Here is a 23799-nt window from a genome sequence, read left to right as displayed (position 1 = left end):
ATGACATTTTAAAAACTCTCTGGAAAAGTTCAAAACTTGAATCAACACATCTGATAGTTCTCATTTCTCAATGCCAGTTAATAAATGATTATCATGTCATTAAAGGGGTATTTTGGCTACTAATTACCAGTATTACATATCTGTGGTGGATTTCAGTTGTGACGAGATTGCAAGTATAGCAATTTCATGACCTTCATTGGAAAATGTAACAACAACAGTGCTGCCACTCTGACAACAATATTTGGAGTCTCATCCTTGCCTTATTTAAACAGACGTGAGTGCCATTAACATTACCTTTATTTTGAGGGCACGTTCTGGACCATTTACGATATTTAATTTGTCTCTCTTCTCTACTTTTATGATCCAATGTTTCTTTCCTTCTTTCTCTTTTTTAATTTGTCGTCTTGTGCCTGATTTGACATTGAATTTCTAATACTTAATCTCATTGTCACCCAAATCCCTCCTTAACCAATTGCATATAAAATTTAGATTCTGCGGCTGTGCAGATATTAGCTTGGATTTCCAACTTTGTGGGCAAATCATTTTTGAGTTGGATAGTTTAGTGGCAAGTATAATGAACAGCAAACATCATACGATGACCAATATGTCCTGACGCTAGCAGATAGCAATCTAAGTGGGGCGCCAGAAATGCTTTATTTTGGCTTTGTAATTAGGATCTGTTTGGATTAAATACATAAGTATTCCTGGCTCTGAGCCAGTGTTTTGTATCATCCCTTTAAAACCTGCACATTCTTCTCCAGATCGGATAGCGCAGAATGTGGTGGAATCACATTCAGAGACTTGCCAGTACACAACTGAAGAGTTGAAGCAGCTTGCCTGGCAGCCATATACACAAGAAGAAATCAGGAACTTTCAAAATAAGGTACTGATTGAACTACTTTAAGTGACCTTCAGTAATTATATAAATAATGATTTAATAAAGCAAAAGACCTTCACATACTAAAAAAAGAAATTTACGTTTAAAATTACATTTTCAGTCACTTACAGTTAAAATAATTAGAGCCATAAGAGATATACAGCATGGAACCGACCCTTCGGTCCATCTTGTTTATGCCGACCAAATATCCTAAATTAATCTAGTCCCATTTACCAGCATTTGGCCCACATCCCTCTAAACCCTTCCTATTTATATACCCGTCCAGATGCCTTTTAAATGTTGTAATTGTACCAGCCTCCACTGCTTCTTCTGGGAGCTCATTCCATACACGCACCACCCTCTGCATGAAATAGTTGTCCCTTCGGTCCCTTTTATGTTGTTCCCCTCGCACCTTAACCCTATTCACTCTAGTTTTGGACTAGATTAGATTAGATTACTTAGATTACTTACAGTGTGGAAACAGGCCCTTCGGCCCAACAAGTCCACACCGACCCGCCGAAGCGTAACCCACCCATACATTTACCCCTTTTACCTAATACTACGGGCAATTTAGCATGGCCAATTCACCTGACTTGCACATCTTTGGACTGTGGGAGGAAACCGGAGCCCCCGGAGGAAACCCACGCAGACACGGGGAGAACGTGCAAACTCCACACAGTCAGTCGCCTGAGTCGGGAATTGAACCCGGGTCTCTGGCGCTGCGAGGCAGCAGTGCTAACCACTGTGCCACCGTGCCGCCCACTAAAATCCCAGGAAAAGACCTTGCCTATTTATCCTACCATTCCCCTCATGACCTTATAAACCTTTATGAGGTCACCCCTCAGCCTCAGATGTTTCAAGGAAAACAGCCCCAGCCTATTCAGCCTCTCCCTATAGCTCAAATCCTCTGACCCTGACAACATCCTTATAAATATTTTCTGAACCTTTTCTAGTTTCACAACATCGTTCCCACAGCAGGGAGACCAGAATTGCATACAACAATGTAAAAGTAGCCTAACAATGTCCTGTACAGCCACAACATGACCTCCCTCAATGCACTGTCCAATAAAGGCAAGCATATTAAACATCTTCTTCACTATCCTAGCTACCCACAACTCCACTTTCAAGGAACTATGAACCTGCACGCCAAGGTCTCTTTGTTCGACAACACACCCCAGTATCTTACCATTAACTCCTATAGTCAATGCACTGACCAATAAAGGCAAGCATACCAGACCTTACCATCAAGTGAATAAGTCCTGCCCTGATTTGCTTTTCCAAGATGCACCACCTCACATTTATTTAAATTAATCTCCACTTCTGGCCCATTGGCCCATGTGATCAAGATTCCTTTGTACTCTGAAGCAACCTTCTCTGCTTGTGAAAAAATATTTTATACCTGGCTGACAATTTATTTAAAGACCCAAACAGCAAGAATACAAATTCCATTGAGATTATATTTCTGATTTTAATCCATGATAGCCATCCACAGTCTTTAAGTTATATACTTTAATTGCCTAGTCTTGATGATTGAAACACACTTCTGGCTGGTCTCCTACATCCTAACTTCCCTAAACATGAGGTCATTGAAAACTCTGCTGATGGTAACTTAACTCTCAGTAGTTAATGTAGTTTTCTCATTAAATTAATGAGAAAACTCTGCCTCAGCATTGCATTGTAACAGTTGGGGTTGTTCAAATGTTGGCTGGGTACTGTACCCATTAGAGCGCAGGCATGAAAACTCATATCTCCGATCATTAAAATCAGAAGCATGTTGTTCAAGGTTGTCACGTAAGCAAAATGGGAATTGGGCTTCGCTGCAACTCTTCTGTTAACATTGAACTAAATCAAAGTTTTGATGTAATATTTTCCTGGAATTTCTGTTTGGTGCTGGAGAATATCTCCTCAATCATCACAAGAAGCTTTATTTGTTTGTAACAATTATTCTTTAATTTACAAGAATGTATTAATTATAGAAAAATAAATAAATAATCTTTTGATCTTACCCTGTCTGTATTACTTGTCAGGTTCAAGAACTGTTGTTTAGACTGGTGATGTCTTTGTACAACACCTTGACTTTGATTCTATGTTTGAACAGTCCTGTGAGGCCATGTGGCAGCAGTGTGCAATCCAGGTGACAAATGCAATCCAGTACGTAGTGGAATTTGCCAAGCGAATCAGTGGATTCATGGAACTGTGTCAGAATGATCAGATTATACTCCTTAAAGCAGGTACAGATCACATCTTATTCTAAGAAAAGTAGCAAAAACATTGTCTTAGTAAATTTGAGCATTGAGACCATTGCAGGTATGCTTCTAATCGGCTTGTGACAAATGGAAATCCACAGCAAAAACACCAGCACCAAAGCAGCAGTAAAGCTGAGAGCCTGTTTCAGACTTTGAATTCTAACCCTGTCGTGTCACCTGTTGGCCCTGTTTTAAATCCAAGGGGGATTTTATGTTTGGCCTATCCCTGCAAAACAGTGAATGTTGGAGTATTCTCAGCTTTGGATTGACAAAGGGATAAGTCTGCAAATATACTGCGCCAGATTTTAAGCAACCATAACATGATGTCCTGCTTTTAGGGGATTGGGAAGAGAACAGATTCTATAATGAAGGAAATTAAGTACAGGCTAAACAGATAATCCGATCCTATGTAATATGAAATTAGACACAAATGCTTTTTTTGATAATGGGGCTATTCACAGAATGCATCATTATACTTAAAAACAAAATACTGCAGATGTTTGAAAATCTGAAATATAAATAGAAAGTATTCAGAAAAGATTTACAAGGATGTTGCTCGGGTTGAAAGGTTTGAGCTACAGGGAGAGGCTGAATAAGCTGGGGCGGCTCTCCCTGGAGAGTCGGAGGCTGAGGAATAACCTTGTAGAGGGTTATAAAATCATGATGGGCATGGATAGAATAAATAGATAGGTAGTAAGTTAATTGTCCAGTGCAATAGTTGGGGTTGATAGCGCACAGGCAGCATTTGTTTCATGCATGATTGGAGCTCAAAGAAATACAGAAATAGTATCAGCTTGGTGAAGTATGCTGTTTGTGAGTTGTGCTTATAAATAAGTACGGAAATACAATTTCCACAAATCCAGAGGACAGCAGTCACAGGAAAAGAAGGTGGACAATCAGAACATGTGCAGTTGTTGAGGCACTCCATGAGAAAACCACTTTTAAGGAAGTTTCATGGTCAAGACATCAAAAGTGGAGAATTGTAATCCCTTGTGAAATTTTAATTCGTTTTGGTGACGTTTTGGGGGCGTCTTTGGGGGTGACTGAGATCTATTTGTTCACATTTGCTATTTGGATTACTCTTTAAGATAATCAACCATCATTTGTTAGTTATTCATATTTCCTTAATGTTAATTTTGGGCTGCTGGAATAATAGTCATATGTATCTTTGCATCGTATAAGTTTTTTTTTGTCAATTACATTTTCGTGTTTGAGTAATTTGATTGGTAGTAAATTAATTCTTCTTTCTTGAAGAAAGAAACTTGGCTGAATTGTTTCCAATGTAAAAACAAGATACAGTTTAAAATCTACAAAATTGACCAAAACTGGTTAAATTTAAAAGTTTTGACCAAGGGAGGAGTGGCACTAGAAAGGAATTTGTGCACTCCTTCAACTTCTGTTGTAACATGGTGTTGCAAAACAGCCAGAAGTGAACACTACTCCAGTATAATAAATTTCTTTCATTCCAAAGATACGTTATAATAATCTAGTCTGTAAAACTGTATTATTGCCTTTGGAAAATTGCCTGGATGTCCTTAAATGAATCATCATTAAAAACAATAATACTTTCTCTATTAACATTCAACTTTTAAAATGGAAGATACAGAAGTTGAATATATCAAACAGATTGAAGAAATCATTACAATGTTAGATTTAGCAACAGGGTTAGATTTGATTTAACCCTCCATGTCAGAGTTAAAGTTATTTTTGTTACAAAATAAATTGCACGTGAAACACAAACCATAAAGATATCATAAACTTGCTATTAAAAGGTGGATGTGAATGCCAAGTCATGAATGAACTGTTTACAAATCCAGAACATTGGAGCAGATGAACATATTGTTTATAATTGTAAAGTATTGATCTTAAAGTCTCAGCATATTCATCAATTGCCCTTGTACCATCTATTTCTTGCTTTTCAAATACTCTAACAGTTCCAATTTTTAATACATTTGGTGTCTGCTTCAATAACTGCTTGTGATAAAGCTATTATTAAAAACTTTCTCAAATTCTCACCTGTGTTCTTTTCATGATGACCTTGTGTCTCAGCCCTGCTGTTGATTGAATTTCGTCAACTTCCCCACTGCAGTTTCCTCTAAAGATTTCTAAATGGTGGATGTTTAATAGCATCCTTCATCATTTAATCCCACATTCCTCTTCCTTTGTGAAAACAGACAAATTGGAAGATTTTTGTTTTAACCAACACACCAAATGGAAAGCTCACAAGATTGGAAGGAATGTTGATCTCATCAACCAAGCACTACTCTGTACATTAGCGAGTAAAATCAGGCTGAGTGTAAGTCCAGCTAGGTGGGCAAATTAGCTTAAAAATACCCCCAAAATTGACTACTTCTGCCATCGCCATTTGTTGAGTCATTATTTTTTAATTAACCATTTATCTTGGGTACACTTCTAAGTAGCATTTTGCTCTTTTATGTTCAAGTTTATCAAATTTTTAATTCAGTTTTGTCCTCTTATTTTAAAGATTCTTTTTGAAATGTTGATTTGAAATTGATGAAGTCTAACCACACGTTGAAGTTTCTGTTCCAAATAAAATGTCTTAAACTGTAAGACTGGAGATGAAATTTTCTGTCTTTCTATTCTAGGTTGCCTAGAAGTCTTACTGGTTCGAATGTGCCGAGCATATAACCCTTTGAACAATACAATATTTTTTGAAGGAAAGTATGGAGACACACAGATCTTCAAATCATTGGGTAAGATTTAATTAGTATGCAGATAAGGAGGCATCACAGTAAAGTCAACTAGTCTAAAAATCTGACAGTACTGAATTAACACCTAGGTTTCCTAAAGAACTCAAACAGGGAATTAGGAGAGCAAGGAGAGGTAATGAAATGGCCTTGACAAGTAGGGTTAAAGAGAATCCCAAGGCATTCTATACATACATTATAGAAACAAGAGAATAACTGAAATAAGATAGGACCACTCAAGGATAAAAGAGAGAACTTGAGCTTGGAGGCAGAGGATGTGGGTGAAATCCCTTAAATGAGTACTTTGCATCAGGATTCACCCAGGAGAAGGATATGGAGGATAGTGAGTTTGGTGTGGAGCATGCTAATATGCTGAGGCGTTTTAAGATCAAGAAAGTGGTGTTTGGTCTCTTGAATAGCATTAAGGTGGATAAGTTCCCAGGGCTCAATGGTATCTACCCCATGTTATTGAGAGAGGCAAGAAAGGAGATTGCTTGGGCCTTGATCAAGACCTTTGTATCTTCGCTAGCTACCAGAGAGGTCCCAAAGGACTGTTGAATAATTAATGTTGTTCATTTGCTCATGAAGGGAAAGAGGAATAATCCAGGAAACTATAGAGCAGCAAATTTCACATCAGTGGTTGGGATGCTTTTGGAAAGAATTCTTAGGAATTGAATTAATTCTCATTTGGAAAAGCATGGCCTATTTAGCGACAGTCAGCATGGATTAGTGCGGGGCAGATCACGTCTTACCAACTTGATTGAATTTTTCGAGGAGATGACAAAGGTGCTAGACGAGGGTAGAGCAGTGGATGTTGTCTACATGGATTTTAGTAAGGCTTTCAACAGGGTCCCTTATGGTAGGTTCATACAGAAGATTAAGATGCATGGGATCCATGGTGACATGGCTGCATGGATTCAGAATTGGCTTACCCATAGAAGGTAGTGGTGGAATGGTGTTTTTCTAGCTGGAAGTCCATAACTAGTGGTGTTCCACAGAGATCTGTACTGGGTCCTCTACTGTTTATGATGGATATAAATAACTTAAATGAAAATATAGATGGTTGGGTTAGTAACTTTGCAGATGATATGAAGATTGGTGAAGTTGTGAATAGTGTAGAAGATCGTTAAAGGATACAGCAGGGTCTAGATCAGTTGCAGATATGGGCAGAGAAATGGCATATGGTGATTATTTTGGGTAAGTGTGAGGTGCTGCACTTTGGGAGATCAAATATTAAGGAAACGTATACAGTTAATGGCAGGACCTTGACAGTATTGATGTATAGAGGGATCCTGGAGTTCAAGTCCATAGCTCCCTGAAAGTGGCCACACAAGTAGACAGGGTGGTAAAGAAGGCATATGGCATGTTTGCCTTTATTAGTCAGGGAACTGAGTACAAGAGTCAGGATGTCATGTTGTTGCTTTATAAGATTTTGGTTAGGCCACATTTAAGAGTATTGCATTCAATTCTGGTAGCCAAATTACAGGAAAGATGTGAAGGCTTTGGACAGGATACAAAAGAAGTTTATCAGGATATTGCCTGTATTAGAAGATATGAGCTATAAAGAGAAGCTAGAAAAAACTCAGGTTGTTTTCTCTGGAGTTAGGGAGGCTGAGGGGAAATTTTATGGAAGTGTATAAAGTTATGAGATATATAGATAGGGTTTACGATCAGAATTATTTTCCTCAGAGTTGAAATGTCTATTACAAGGGAGCATGCATTTAAGGTAAGGGTGAAAAGTTCAAACGAGATGTGAGGGGCAGATTTTTTGTGCAGAGAGTGGTAAGCGTCTGGAACATACTGCCTGGGGTGGTGGTGGGGGCAGATATGATGGGGACTTTTAGATAAGCACATGAATATGCAAAGCATGAATAAAGATGGACCAAGGGCAGGCAGAAGGGTTTAGTTTAATTTGGCATCATGTTTGGCACAACATCGTCAGCCGAAGGGCCCTTTGTTGTTCAAAGTTCGACGTTCTTTCTCGGATAAAGATCAGTAAGTGCACACATTACAAGCTAGAGTCTGTTACCTGCCATTTTGGTATTAACTTGGAAATGTCGTTAAAATTTAGATTTGAATTTCCATTTTTATAAGGTCAATTTCCCAGCTTTGACCCCTAGTGAAGAAACTCACATGGTGCAAGCATGGAAAATTGAGACCACTGCAGACTGTGGAAAGTGAGGATGTAAATCTATCCTAAAAGATTTTGAAATTAAGGCATTTCTCAAATGGTACTTTATGGCATTCAGTTTAGGAATTACAGAAGTAACATTCTTGCAGCTGTTTTATGATGATGGTGATGACAAATTTTATCTCATTACCAGTAATCTGTTTTTGCAGACATTTTTGCAGTTGTATTTATACTTCCTCCTTAGGTTGTGATGATTTGATCAACATTGTCTTTGACTTGGCAAAAAGCTTGTGCTGCCTGCATTTGACGGAGGAAGAGATTGCATTATTCACAGCTGGCATCTTATTATCACCAGGTATGTAAAACGTAGATCTTAAAGCAGTAAGTTGGAAAATACAAGCACTGTTGACCATATCATAAGGCCATAAAATATAGGAGCAGAAGTAGGCCATTCAGTCCATCAAGTCTGGCATCCCATTCAATGAGATCATTATTGACCTGATAGTCTTCAATTCCACTTATCCACATAATCCTATGATTCCCTTAATGATTAGAAATCTGTCTACCTCAGCTTTGAATATATTAAATGACCCAGCCTCAACAGCCCTCTGTAGTAAAGAATTTTACAGATTCACTACTCTCTACGAGTAAAAAAAATCATCTCCATCTCAAATGAGTGTCCTCTTATTCTGAGATTACACCCTCTGGTCCAGAAGCTGAAACAGTCTCATACAGATTGGGATATCATGAACAATTTGGACCAAAGGGTCTATTACTGTGCTGTAGAACTCTATGACCTATTCTGTGGAGCCACATAAGAATCATGGACACTGACTTTGTGTGTGTAGTCTGGTGATTATATCTGAAGTCCTCACATTTGCCCTGGTGATTATGTCTCTTTTCCATAATTCTTCCCTTGACACGTCTCTATCTAAACAGTGGAGCTGAAGTGCTTCCTGAAAAATAGTAGTGGAATTCACTTTTAATTGCTTTGAAGTAGACAGCTGAATATAGACATCATGGAATGTAGAAAGACAGTAGGAGACTGCTATATTATTGAATCTCTAAATTGTTAGGCAGTAAAAATGATATTAATCCAGGACTTGAGTTGTCATTCCAAGGGAGTCAGCCCTCCTTGCAGGGAGACTCTGCAAACCTTTAAAAACAGTGGTCAGGACCTGAGTCTAGGATCCCTTGCCTGGTTTGCAGCCCCCCTCAATTTCCGCCAGTGTGGATTGATGCAGGTCACGTGACCGCACCCTGTATTCCTGAACTGCTTGGCTCAGTGGCAGGATTAGGCATCTCTCCTAGTTCCTTGTGATTTTCTGGTGTCAGGTAAACTTTTCAAGGAGTCATGCTTACACCCCTTTAAGGTGTTATGAATCAACATGTAGACGAGAGAACCTTTTGAAAAGAACACATCGTGAGGTTTGGCCAAAAGCCCAGAGGTCTCTTTGTGTTTTGAAACACCCGCACCCAAGGGAAAACATTGCTTGATTGACAGCTGTTACTTTTTGATTGCACAATGTTTACTTTTCATAAAGTAAAGGTTTCCATGGGATAGTAGCTTCTCCATTTGAAACTTTAAAGGTCTGAATGGCTGGTACACATATAGGGCTGCAGTAGAAGCATTTTAAAAAAATGAAGTTTGAATGAGTGACTAGGTTTTATAAATCTTTTTTCACACCTAGTATTGATTCTATAGGGGTTATTGGTTCTGTAGAGTGAATATGGTGAATAAACTAGAAATTGTAATAGGTTAGCACCAAGGGTATAAGAACTCATGCAGAGAGCTTAGTTAGCGTGGAGGATCCATAAGAGTGAGAAGATAGGAAGAAAATTGCCATGGAGGATATGAGTGGTCAAGTGATTTTGAAAAAAAAAAACAGTTAATCTTTTCTGGAGGAGTTAGCGAAAGGAGGACTTTTAGCTAGGGCACTGTCACTTTTAGAAATGCTCAGGAGATCTTTTCAAAGATAGGTGGGGACTTTGTTTAATGTCAGAACATATAAAATGAGTAAAGAGTAGGTCATTTGGCTCTTGAGCCTGCTCTGCCATTCAGGAAGATTATGGTTGACCTGATTTTAATCTCAACTCTCCATTCCTGAATAGCCCCAATATTTTATCCACTTAGTAATCAAGAATCTATCTATCTCTGCGTTAAAAATATTTTTAAAGATTCTTCATCCACTGTCTTTGGGGAAGGGTATCCAAACGCTCTCAAATATCTGAGACAGAAAATGTTTCCTTATCTCTGTCTTCGATGGGTGACCTCTTATTTTAAAAGATGACTCCAAGTTCTAGATTTCCCCACAAGAGAAAACATCCTCTTGATATTCACTCATTCAAGTCCCCTCAGGATCTAATGTATTTCAATTAAGCCACTGACAACTGTTCTAAACACCAGAGGATACATGTTTAATCTTTCTTCATAAGCATTCCCTTCTATTGGCTTTCCTGATTACTTAATGAACCTGCACATTAACCTTTTGCGATTCATGCACGATGAAACCTAGATCTCTCTGCAAAACAGTGCTCCACAACTTCTCACTATTTAGAAAACATGCTCGTTATTTATTCTTTCTGCAAAAATGGATAATTTCACAATTTTTCACATCCACTCACTTAACCTATCCATATTTCTTTGTAGGCTCCTTTATATCCCCTTCACAACTCACTTTCCTATCTATTTTTGTGTCATCAGCAAATTTAGCTACCATATCTTCAGTCTCTTTATTCAAACCGTTTACATAAACTGTATAGGATCGAAATCCTAGCATTGACCCTGTGGCATACCACTCATGACATCATGACAGCCTTATTCCTACTCTCTGCTTCCTGTTAGCTAGCCAGTCTTCTATCCACACAAATATGTCATTCCTTACACCATGAGGTTTTATTTTCCACGAAAACTGTTGATGTGGCACTTAGACATTCCGAAAGCCATTTGCTAAGTACAATACATCCACTGGATTCCCTTTTATTAACAGCGCAAATTACTTCTTCAAAGTACTCCGATAAATCCGTTAAATGTGATTTTGACGAAGTAACTGATCAGAACTGAAAAATGACTTTATTCCACTTCATAAAGATTTATGAGCTGGTAAAAGAAATAAATTAATGCAGAATGATGTTTAGTTTCTAAAAATTAGTTGAAGTGTGCTGCCTGTGTTATACATATCTTGATGAGTGGCTATCAAGTTTGCCAAACAAGAAACCAGCAGGAGGCTTCATTAGCAGCCATTCCATTGATTCAAATTGTTCTCGGGCACTGGCACAAAAGAAATGGTATTGGGTTGGCCATTATTAGATGCAGTGCCTGATAGTTCCTTCCACTGACTGGAAAGTAATTGATTGCATGAACTGTTGTTATGACCAAGATGGGAGGAGTGCATTATTTTTCTTTACTCGCATTACACTAGTTAGCAAATGTACAGTTTGGAATAGGAATAATATAACTGCTTACCCCTCGAAATAACCCAACACATGTGCATGCACACATCAGATAAAGAAGAAAGGATGGACTTCTCACTGCAGAAATTCACTTTGTGTGGTAAAAGAAAATTTTGGCCAAAAATTCCTAGTCTTTGATTGGTGTTCAGGCACACATAAACAGATTAATAAACAGGTCACTAAACATGCCATTGTCTCTGGAGTCTTGGCAGATATGGCTTGCTCATTAAACACAGCATTGAGCAGTCTTCTATTTGTTTAAAGTAGTCTCAGACTGGATTCACAATGATGTTTTAGAAACAGAAGATAGATAAGCTGGGCTGCTTTCGTCAAAAGGCTTTTCCCCAACCTGAAAATGAAAAAAACTTTGAAGCAAAATATTGTCCAAACAAGATAGCCATAAATCCCGGGATAGCTGATGTCTGAGAAGGGAGTCCAAGCAATTAGATTAGATTTTCTACAGTATGGAAACAGGCCCTTCGGCCCAACAAGTCCACACCAACCATCCAAAGAGTAACCACCCCCCAACACCCCCCCACCGACTAATGCACCTAACAACTATGGACAATTTAGCATGGCCAATTCACCTGACCTGCACATCTTTGGAATGTAGGAGGAAACCGGAGTACCCGGAGGAAACCCATGCAGACACAGGGAGAATATACAAACTCTGCACAGACAGTCGCCCAAGGCTGGAATCGAACCTGGGACCCTGGCGCTGTGAGGCACAGTGCTAACCACTGAGCCACTGTGTCACCCTCAGCACAGATCACAAGAGCTCAAAACTCCCAACTCAAGTAATCCGGCATCCTCAGCCTCCCAGCAGCTGGATTACAGGCGTGAGCCACAGCACCCGGGTAAATGTAATGTTTTAAACCATTGAATCCCTACACTATGGAAACAGGCTATTTGGCCCAACAAGTCCACAATGAACATCCAAAGAGTATCCTACCCAGACCCATTCCCCCTACTGTACTCTACATTTCCCCTGACTAATGCACCAAGCCCTCACATCCCTGAACACTATGGGCAATTTAACATGGCCAATTCACCTAACTTGCAAATCTTTAGACTGTAGGAGGAAACCAGAGCACCTGGAGGAAAACCATACTGACACTGGGAGAATGTTCAAACTCCACACAGACAGTCACCCAAGGCCTGAATCGAACCTGGGTCCCTGGTGTTGTGAGGCAGCAGTGCTAGCCACTGAGCTAATCACAGTATAGTCAGTTGAAGTGATGAAATTTCCCAGATCTCTCTTAAATAAATGTTTCAATGTATCCTTTCACTGTCTCTTCTTTGGTATATTTACAGAACTTAAAATTAAATTTATTTTTTCATAATCCTTCAAAACTCAAGTCCTCCAAAAGAAATCACATGTACATATGTACACATCACAATATAAAAGCATTATAGTGAGCAACAAATCCAATATCACTTGTTTGACCTGGCAAAAAATTCCGACCTATTATACTTAAGAGGGAAATCAGGGCAAAAAGGGGACATGAGATAGCTTTGGCAAATAGAATTAAGGAGAATTCAAAGAGTTTTTACAAATATATTAAGGACAAAAGGGAACTAGGGAGAGAATAGGGCCCCTCAAAGATCAGCAAGGCAGCCTTTGTGTGGAGCCGCAGAAAATGGGGGAGATACTAAATGAGTATTTTGCATCAGTATTTACTGTGGAAAAGGATATGGAAGATATAGACTGTAGGGAAATAGATGGTGACATCTTGCAAAATATCCATATTACAGAGGAGGAAGTGCTGGATGTCTTGAAATGGGTAAAGGTGGATAAATCCCCAGGACCTGATCAGGTGTACCCTAGAACTCTGTGGGAAACTAGAGAAGTGATTGCTGGGCCTCTTGCTGAGATATTTGTATTATCATCGATAGTCACAGGAGAGGTGCCGGAAGACTGGAGGATGGCTAACGTGGTGCCACTGTTTAAGAAGGGTGGTAAGGACAAGCCAGGGAACTATACACCAGTGAGCCAGACGTCAGTGGTGGGCAAGTTGTTGGAGGAAATCCTGAGGGACAGGATGCACATGTATTTGGAAAGGCAAGGACTGATTTGGGATAATCAACATGGCTTTGTGCATGGGAAATCATATCTCACAAACTTGATTAAGTTTATTAAAGAAGTAACAAAGAGGATTGATGAGGGCAGAGCGGTAGATGTGATCTGTATGGACTTCATTAAGGCGTTCGACAATGTTCCACACAGGAGACTGATTAGCAAGATTAGATCTCATGGAATACAGGAGAACTAGCCATTTGGATACAGAACTGGCTCAAAGGTAGAAGACAGAGAGTGGTGGTGGAGGAGAGTTTTTCAGACTGGAGGCCTGTGACCAGTGGAGTGCCACAAGGATCGGAGCTGGATCTTCTACTTTTTGTCATTTACATAAATGATTTGGATGTGAGCATAAGAGGTACAGTTAGTAAGTTTGCAGATGATACCAAAATTGGAGGTGTAGTGGACAGCGAAGAGGGTTACCTCAGATTACAACAGGATCTTGACCAGATGGGCCAATGGGCTGAGAAGTGGCAGATGGAGTTTAATTCAGATAAATGTGAGGTGCTGCATTTTGGGAAAGCAAATCTGAGCAGGATTTATACACTTAATGGTAAGGTCCGAGGGAGTGTTGCTGAACAGAGATCTTGGTGTGCAGGTTCATAACTCCTTGAAAGTGGAGTCTCAGGTAGATAGGATAGTGAAGAAGGCCTTCGTTATGCTTTCCTTTATTGGTCAGAATATTGAGTACAAGAGTTGGGAGGTCATGTTGCAACTGTACAGGACATTGGTTAGGCCACTGTTGGAATATTGCGTGCAATACTGGTCTCCTTCCTATCGGAAAGATGTTGTAAAACTTGGAAGAGTTCAGAAAAGATTTACAAGGATGCCGCCAGGTTTGGAGGATTTGAGCTATAGGGAGAGGCTGAACAAGCTGGGACTGTTTTCCCTGGAGCGTCGGAGGCTGAGGGGTGACCTTATAGAGGTTTACAAAATTATGAGGGGCATGGATAGGGTAGATAGGCAATGTCTTTTCCCTGGGGTCGGGGAGTCTAGAACTAGAGGGCGTAGGTTTATGGTGAGAGGGGAAAGATATAAAAGAGACCTTACAGGGCAACTTTTTCACACATTATGGTATTGGTATGGAATGAGCTGCCAGAAAAAAATGGTGGAGACTGGTACAATTGCAACATTTAAGAGGCATTTGGATGGGTACATGAATAGGAAGGGTTTGGAGAGATTTGGGCCGGGTGCTGGCAGGTGGGACTAGATTGGACGGCATGGATGGGTTGGACCGAAGGGTCTGTTTCCATGCTGTACATCTCTATGACTCTGAATTTCTGAAGGTTTCTTTAGTATGTGTGGAATGTCTCACTTCACCTCTTTCTTTTAGATCGACCATGGTTGACAGAAGCTAGAAAAGTCAAGAAGCTACAGGACAAGATTTTTGAGGCATTGCAGCATGTCATTCACAAAAATCAACTGGATGATGACAAGTTATCAAAGGTATAGCGATTTGTTTCAGGAGGTCATAGACACAGAAATTAGCATGACTAGGTGCAATCAACAACAGATGAATAACAAAAATTATGCATATGTATTGCACTTTTATATAAAACATTGTTCCAGTATCTGTCACAGAATCATAAGAGTGGAAATATTGGCATCAAATAAAAAAGATATTAGTGATCAAAATCAGAATGTTGTGTGAGTTCTAGCAAGGAATGGCATCCTTTTTTAGGACATAGATTTAACACTAGGATTGGAAATAATGGCTTTGAGCTTTATTGTATGTCGCTATAGGCCATTGCCGCATATGCAAGGTGACATGTCTCATAAGCAGCATGACAGCACAAAAACAATAGAATTGTCTTACGTGACTTTAATTTTATTGGGTGAAATATGAATGAATAAGTTTACCATTTGGCTATTTTTATTTCCATTCCACCATATACCTCTTAACAAATATAATCTTTACCTGGCAGAGCAGCTCTGCATATTGCAGGACTGGGGAACATTCTCTTTGGTATTCTTTGTTTCTATTGCATTATGTTGGTAAAATGTCAATTTCTAAAACTCAATGTGAATATTTGAACTAGTGCACAGAATGCTCTGTCATAATAAAAATTATTTGTTCTTTGTAAACAGATTATTCTGACTTTGCTTAAAGTATTGGTTACACGAACTGTGTGTGCATAACTCGTTTCTGAAACGTGCAGAAAATAGGGAATAGGGGAATTTGGAAGCAAGAAACCCAAAAATGGGTTCCCTCCAAGTCCTGCCAAGTTGAATGCCAAAACCTCCTTTTTTTTTCCCCGATAAATGTCCATCCCGATAGCCAAGCAAATCGATCGGATGGGTGAAAGTTGGGAAGCAATTGGTTCTTTAGAGCTTGGGTCTCAGGTTTCTTAGTTTTTTTGGTGCTTTGAATTGAATAGTATTCAAAGTCTCTGTGGTTTGAGTTGGGGAGCTGGTTTGATAAATGCAAGTTGTGATCGTGGTGGTCATGGTATCTGGACCATCTAGAATTCCCAAGGCCTGGTCAGCAGCTTTTAAAAATAGAAGTGCAGAGAGGCAGGCAATTAGTGACCAACAATTTAGTGACCAACCCATGTATTAAAGAGGTTGTTCTCCCGCAAGTCAACCTATCTTCATTAAAACTGCTTTGAGGAGTTAAATTACACTATGATGTCTGGTCCTTGATCATCCTTTTCTCTACGCATATGAAAAAAACTTGATTCATGCTGCTTACTGTCACATTCATTTGGCATCAGAAAGATAATACAGTAGATCATAAATCCAACCAACAACTGAAGTAACTTTGCATGTCTAATCCAACCCAAAGGCTTTCCTTCTATACAAAACATAAAATAGTTGTGTGATGTATTCAACAGGAGAAAACTATTTCAAGCCTTGGGGGGGGAACTTGCAAACATTTGTCTAGTTAGTAAAAGAAAACATAAAATAGTTAATTGAATAATGGATAGGTGACTATAAAAATAAAATAGCAGATATTTTCAATTGCAATTGAGATTAGACACAATGTACACAATATAGTTTTTGCAGCACAAGCTTTGTAACATTTTATTCTTAAAATTTCACTACAGAATACAATGAAATCCTCTGTGCAAACTTTAAGTCAGATTATGTGCGTGTATCTTGACAAGAATCATACATGAAAACAATCAATAGGACTACAAGATGTCAGGGCTTTTGAAATATACACTGATTTACAGTGAACTGGTGCAACCAAGTCTGACTTGATATTTTAAAACCCATGGTACAAATGTAATTTCAATGCACCAAAATGTTTTTTAAAACTTTTGATGTTTTCAAGTAACATTTATATTGGTGCCTTTCGTCATATCTACAATAGACAGAGATTTGAGGTCTCTACCCTGACAGAGACAAGCTGGCCCTGGAGTGTGTCCAGGTGACATACTACCACATTCCTGACAAAAATAAATGCATACAGCCAAACCACCTGATTCTGCATCAGTCCAAATTCCACAAGTGTCAATAAGACCAAAACTTTAAAACAGAGTCGATTCTCCTGCTCCTCAGATGCTGCCTGACCTGCTGTGGTTTTCCAGCACTACACTCTCAACTCTGACCTCCAGCATCTGCAGTCCTCACTTTCTCGAGAACTTTAAAACAGCCCAACAAGGGAAAAATCAGGTGGTTAGTTAGCCCATTTTTCTGACCTGTTGTTCATACACTGCTTGTGTACAAATTTTATGGTATTGAGTATTTTTGATCGAATGTGCCCATTTGAAGCGGACAGAATCAGGTACATTTGTTTGATATTCTGCCTGTTAAGTGTAAATGACCACAAGTAACCTTTAATTTGGCTACTTATTAAGAAACCTCACAAGTAATCAAATACTGAAACAATGACTTAAATTTTATTGCATGTAGCAACCAAAATAAAACCCCTCAAATAAGCAAATTAAGCCTCACAATTCAAGTTGGCTATTCTCCAATTAAGGGTGTTTTTTAGCTTTGGTTCCTATCAATGGTGTGTCTCTGGATGTGTCCAGGATGCGATCCTTATGCAGTGTTGTTCTCCACGTTCTGCTCCCAAGAAATCCTACAGTTGAATTTTCATACAATTTTCCGTCCTTCAAGTTTGTGGTATGACATTATTGATGATCCTTTAGATTTTTTGCATCCAAAATATTGCAAGTCTGCAGCTTGCCTTCTTATCAAAAGTAGCTTCCTTGTTACATTTGGCATTGACTGTCTGTTTGAAAACACAGCTTTCCTGTGATTAACTCCTTAAGTTCTTCTGTAGGGCAATCATTTGTCCTTGTGACATAAGGCAGCCATTTATCAAGCAGTTGTTAAAACAGTTCTGTTCATGTCGCCTTGACTCTCTCTTCTTCAAGGCATGGCTAATCGCATTCCTAGATAAGTTTTTCCCTGGCCCTTAACAGTTTTTTCCATACAGAGGTATTGCTGCTTCTTTCAGTAAATGAACACTTATTAAAGTTCTGAAGTTTACCCTATCACATGCCCACTTTGGAAATCAGTGAAACATAACATTAGACAGATGCAAAACTGATCAGAACATAAGATGTAGGAGTAAATTGAGGACATTGGACCCATCAAGTCAGCTCTGCCATTCAGTTAGCTCAATGCTGATCTGATAATTCTCACCTCACTTCCTGCCTTTACTCCATAGCACTTGATTATTTTACAGATTAAAAATCTATCTCAACCTTGAATATTCTTAACGGCCCAGCCTCTATAGCGCTCCGCATCAAATAATTCCATAGATTCATTACCCTCAAAAGAAATTTCTCCTCATCTCTCTCTTAACTGGATGACCCTTTACTCTGAGATCATGTCCTTTGGTCCTAGACTCTCCTACAAGGGCAAACAAATCTCTGCATCTTCCCTGCCATATCCCCTATGAATATTGCATATTCCAGTAAGGTTGCCTCTCATTCTTCTTAACTCAAATGATTACAATCCCAACATACTCAGTCTCTCCTCGTAAGAAAATCCCTTCATATCTGGAATTAATCTAGTGAATTTCTATGGACTGCGTCCCATGCCAGTATATCTTTCCTTAGATAAGGCAACCAAAACTGTTCACAGTGATGTCCCACTTGATGCTGTAGGTTTCCTTCTGGAGACTTAGTTTAAATTGACTTGATTGAAACTACAAAGAAAGTACAGTAATATCAGTGATGCTGTAAAATGTGAAATGAACACCAGCACTTCAGTTGCCAGCACAATCTGCTCTGTTCTGTGTTCTCCAGCCTCCCATGAAGTTTGAACTGTAAATGTGTCCCAGCCAACATGATTGTCATTTGGAAGTGAGTTATCCAATTTTACTTCACTTCAGCAAGACACCTGGGCGTGGAATTTTACATTGTTTTCTTTCTGCTCACTATTTTATTGAAGATGTTCACATTACACTTAAAATAGTGGACAATGTTATAAAAAGTAAACTGGACCAAGGCATAGTTAGAGAGGCTGCAGATGAGCTGCAGAAGAAGGGTTAAGAAGGTGCAAGGTGTAGGTGCATACCAAACCATGACAGCACGTCTAGTAGGAGTAACTATAAGCAGCAGCATTCATATGCTAATCTAAGAACTAATTTCTGGGCTTTGAAACAAAAATAAGAATTCTATCCTTTAACATAATTTAAATAAGCTTTCAAAGAAGCTCTCCCTGTTTTCTAACAGCTCAATGCAGTTTTTTTCTCTTCCTTCTCAACAGCTGATCTCCAAATTGTCCATGGTGAAGTCCGTATGCAACCTCCACGTGGATAAGCTACAGCTATTTAAGTTGCTACATCCACAAACAGTGCACAACTTTCCTCCACTCTACAAGGAAGTATTCAGCACAGAGATGCAATATCCAGACTCCTCCAACAGCTAAGTTTGCCAGTTCTGTGCAACTCTGCATTCCCAAAGTGAAAAAAAGGATTTAAAATTCCTGCATCACCAATTGCAATAGCACTAGGATGAATGTACTGCACTTCATAAGGTTTCACCGCAACAGTCAAAAGAATGTAAATACTTGGATACTAAGTAGTGGAAAAAAACCCCTTGTGCATGACATTTAAAAGCTGCTCCATTGTGTTCATGGACCAGAGTTAATTCAAAATTGCAAGACTGACCTTCCAATGCTGTTTGTGAAATCTGTTTCTGTTGGTAAAAAGAACTGTGGATTAAAGGAGTATAGATAGTATTTTATCTGTAATGCAAACCTATATATTTTATGAAGGGTTTTTCTTTTTACTGAGATTTCAGTGATTTCAGGGTTGCTCTTGTGGTTCATCATTGATGGAAGATTTATTACGCAGGCAGTTTTTTTTAACTTCAGCAGTAATAAATTATGAAGATGATTTGAAGGAATGGATCAAAATTTCTTGAAACTAAATTACAACAATGCTGAAACCAGCATTTAAAACGTTGAAATCTTATACATGTAAATATGTATGTGTTTATATTATTACTATATATCTTTAGGAAATGGTCAAAAAAGACACCTGCATGTAATAATTAAGTAAAAGATTATGGCATCCATTAGCACTATGACCATGTTAGTGGACAGTAGTCTTGGCTTCGCAATGTACTTTATTTTATCTTTAGATTGAAGTCCAGTGTTTCCCTTAGTTGCCATAAAATGGCCTGTTGGACTGACTATTGCAGAAACACGTTAGATGGCTAAGAAAAGGTTTCTTTACTTTACTGCCCAGGAACCAAATTATTCCAGGTGATGGGGAACCCTGAATAACGTGTTGAAAAATGCAGTCACACAGGCTGGTAAGATTTTAATAGCTAACTGTAAAGTGGCTGCGATCTTCAAAAAGTGACAGCCCTAAGCTGGTTATAGTACACCAAAGTGACATTTGGCATCTGAATTTGTAGGCAGAAAATTAAATCGATAAAGTTAAAATGCTGGTAAAAATAAAATTAACTGCTGATCTACTCACAGCAGGCAACAATGTGCCCCCAAAACTTAAAAATGCACTTTTTCTCACTTTTTTTCAAGTGATAATCCCTTGCTGCACCCAAATATATTAAAAATAGTCTTCAAATATTATTTACAATTGTTTGTTTCTTTCAGGAAAGTTTTCACCCATTACCCAATTTTCCCCACATACAATGTGTAGTATCTAGTACACTCCAACAAACATTACAGGACACGCATGTAACATTTAATTGAAACAGTTAAACATTCTAAACAGTTAATCAAATGTTTGAAAGAACTGGCTTTTAAAAATATCTGTTTAGGTATGTTGTGTAATTTAATTTCCCCATTACTGATTTCCTGTAAGGGAATAATATATAACAATGTACAAGCAGAATTGTGAAAGTTAATTATTTATTGGCTCAAGCATAGAGGGTAGCTTTACATTGTGATGGATTATCATCACAGATTTAATTCAAAATTTTCATGGAAATAGGGTGCGGGCAACTAAAAAATCAATTCTAGCAGTTAGGACGTTACACACTTGTTGCATGTTTGCAGTTAGGCAGCAATGATGGAGATCCATGGAAAATTACTTGTGCAGAGAATGTGGCATCAACAGAGAGCTGAAATTGCAGTTGAGGAATCAGATATCATAGACCTGATAGATTCCAATGAAACAATCACATTATATATGCTTTGAAAAATTGCTGTGTGAACTGCATACAAGGGTCATGATGTGGAGGTGCTGCTGTTGGACTGGTTACAAATAACATGACACCAGGTTATAGTCCAAAAGGTTTATATGAAGTTTTTGGAACAGCATACAAGGGGACGTTACAAATGCTTAAAGTACCCTGTAAGTAAATTTAGAGTGATTGGTATGATATCAAGCCCAAACAACTCAGATTCACTCACTGTCTGTTGGTCAACATCAACCGTGGAGACATGAAACTCGCAATGATTGAAGTCAATGCATTGAGCCAGGGAGGAGAAAAATCAATAAGTCAGCTTTCATTCCTAATCATCATTCACTGAGCAACTTCTGGAAAGCATATGTGTGTGCACAGTTGTAAAGCCAACTGGGATTCCCAGTCTTGATTCAAAATGGTCCTTTGAACAAAATACTAGCAAGCTATTGATAACCACAGATCTATATTATGAACATAGGAACATAGAGGACAAGAAGGAAGATGACGACCAAGCACAGAGCATTGAAAGAAGGGTAGTGTTTTTGTTTCACTAAATGGGACTTCTAAAATAGTACAGATTTTCTAATGCAATTCCAATACCTGTCCTCCCATTCCTGGTGCAGCATCTAATCTGAAAAGTAAAACCATATATTGGCATGTCTCAGCTATGGACACCCTAAAGAGCATTTGTGCTTTTTAAGTAGATGGATTAATAAACTGCTGAAACAGCCAAAGTATAAAGTATTATTTTTAGTAGGTTGGGTACAGTTGAGATGATTGGACATGTGTAAGCTAAGGATCTGCTCACTGGATTCCAGATTTTAAGCACCTTTTATACTTTAAAAATATTGAAGATTTCTTTATGAAACGTACATTAGAGACAACCTAATGTGATTTTGATTTTACTGTTCATTGATGGGGCTTGTGTATTCATTTCCACTTCTTCACTTGCAATGTAGCATTTAACCTCCAGTTGGATATAGAAGATCATAATTGGTTTATATGTTGCATATCTGCATAACATAGTGTCTAGCAAATGTATTAAAAATTATCCACTGGGATTCAAAATATTGATCCATTTCTTACAGCTTATGTTTCAGTTCATATGATAGAATAGTGTCTCACACCACTTACAAACAATTGAACTTACACTGTGTGTATTATTCTTGTGAATGTTGTGTAAAAAGAGAAATGAAACAACACCCAGCTTTATGTTTCACTTTCAATCATGTGGAAAATGCTTTCCCTGGCACATTAAATTACAGACAATATTTGTTACATAGTTTAGAAAGTGATTTGATTTTATTTTGGTCCGTATTGTAAAACTGTAATTCTATTTTTTTTTAAAGAATTAAATACATATATAAATGCAAGATGAGAAGAATAGAAAGATTTTTTAAAAGTCTTGTCTGGATTTCAACGACAAGCAAATTCTTATTTTAATATATTGACAATTTAAGAAAAATTGGGTAACAATTAGAGAATGGCTATAGATGTATAATGTAAAGGATGTGTACATGAACCACATTAAAATTATATATTGTATGAAGAGTGGATAAATACTAAATGCTTTGTTCATCACCTTCATCATTTAGAATTGTGTCAGAAGTAAACCATACTTATTGTCATCAATTGCAGTTTTTAATGATACTTGTTAAGGGGTAAACAGTGGCCAAGCTATCAAGGTGAACCCCACATCTTTCTTTCAAAAGAGGGCTATGAGTTTCTTTGCATCATCTAAAATAGCAGACAGGTATTCAATCACTCAATCAATGTGTCAGTCGCTATCAGTAACTCCAATTGGACAGCATTCCCACAGGGCTTCACTTGATTATCACTGGAATGGGATTTGAATGCCTTCTAACCCAGGGGGAAATGCTACCACTAAGTCCTGGTTGAAACATGAAATTGATATTGAGGCAATAAGCACTGTGTTATGACCAGGTGAGGATGGGTCACCACTCCCACCTTTTTAGTCCCTTCTTGGTCTTGCAATATTATTTTTTGTATGGAGCTATCACACTTTAATTAAACTTAGTTAACCAAAAAGAATGGAGTTTTATTACCCAAAGTTTGTGAGAAGATTTGTAGCTCGGGTGCTCGTTGTTGTGGTTCTGTTAGCCGAGCTGGGAATTTGTATTTCAGACGTTTCATCCCCTGTCTAGGTGACATCCTCAGTGCTTGGGAGCCTCCTGTGAAGCCATTCTGTGATGTTTCCTCAGGCATTTATAGTGGTTTGAATCTGCCGCTTCCGGTTGTCAGTTCCAGCTGTCCGTTGCAGTGGTCGGTATATTGGGTCCAGGTCGATGTGCTTATTGATTGAATCTGTGGATGAGTGCCATGCCTCTAGGAATTCCCTGGCTGGTTTCTGTTTGACTTGTCCTATAATAGTAGTGTTGTCCCAATCAAATTCATGTTGCTTGTCATGTGCGTGTGTGACTACTAAGGATAGCTGGTCGTGTCGTTTCGTGGCTACTTGGTGTTCATGTTGCAGATACCAACACCTACCAAAAGAGGGACACAGCTCACCAATAGGATAAACAACACACTGAGGAACCTACAAAAAATGGACAGATAACCAGGACACCCCCAGATTCTATGGACTACCTAAAGTGCACAAACCAGACATCCCACTCAGACCCATAGTCAGATGTGTGGATGACACCTTTGTAATCATTAAAAACACAGAAATAGAAAACACACACCGGATCATCAACGCCACACTCTCAGGAATTCGATTCACTA

The 23799-nt window shown here is 38.6% G+C and overlaps 1 protein-coding gene across 3 annotated transcripts in view; it reads left to right on the top strand.

Annotated features, from left to right (window-relative positions):
• The window catches only part of LOC122565336 (nuclear receptor ROR-beta-like), a 76083-nt gene extending 55627 nt beyond the window's left edge, over nucleotides 1-20456 (top strand). For all 3 annotated transcript variants that reach the window (XM_043721204.1, XM_043721203.1, XM_043721202.1), the window contains exons 5-10: nucleotides 762-883; nucleotides 2976-3108; nucleotides 5730-5837; nucleotides 8207-8317; nucleotides 14826-14938; nucleotides 19163-20456. In XM_043721204.1, the coding sequence (XP_043577139.1) occupies nucleotides 762-883; nucleotides 2976-3108; nucleotides 5730-5837; nucleotides 8207-8317; nucleotides 14826-14938; nucleotides 19163-19324 (749 nt within the window). In that variant the 3' untranslated portion in view covers nucleotides 19325-20456. The remainder of the gene's footprint in view (nucleotides 1-761; nucleotides 884-2975; nucleotides 3109-5729; nucleotides 5838-8206; nucleotides 8318-14825; nucleotides 14939-19162) is intronic.
• Nucleotides 20457-23799: the final 3343 nt, after the last annotated feature.

This window comes from Chiloscyllium plagiosum, chromosome 31 (genome assembly GCF_004010195.1).
Source record: "Chiloscyllium plagiosum isolate BGI_BamShark_2017 chromosome 31, ASM401019v2, whole genome shotgun sequence".
NCBI lineage: Eukaryota > Metazoa > Chordata > Chondrichthyes > Orectolobiformes > Hemiscylliidae > Chiloscyllium > Chiloscyllium plagiosum.
The sequence above is the reverse complement of the archived record's forward strand: the minus strand, read 5'-3'. Positions and strand labels throughout refer to the sequence as shown.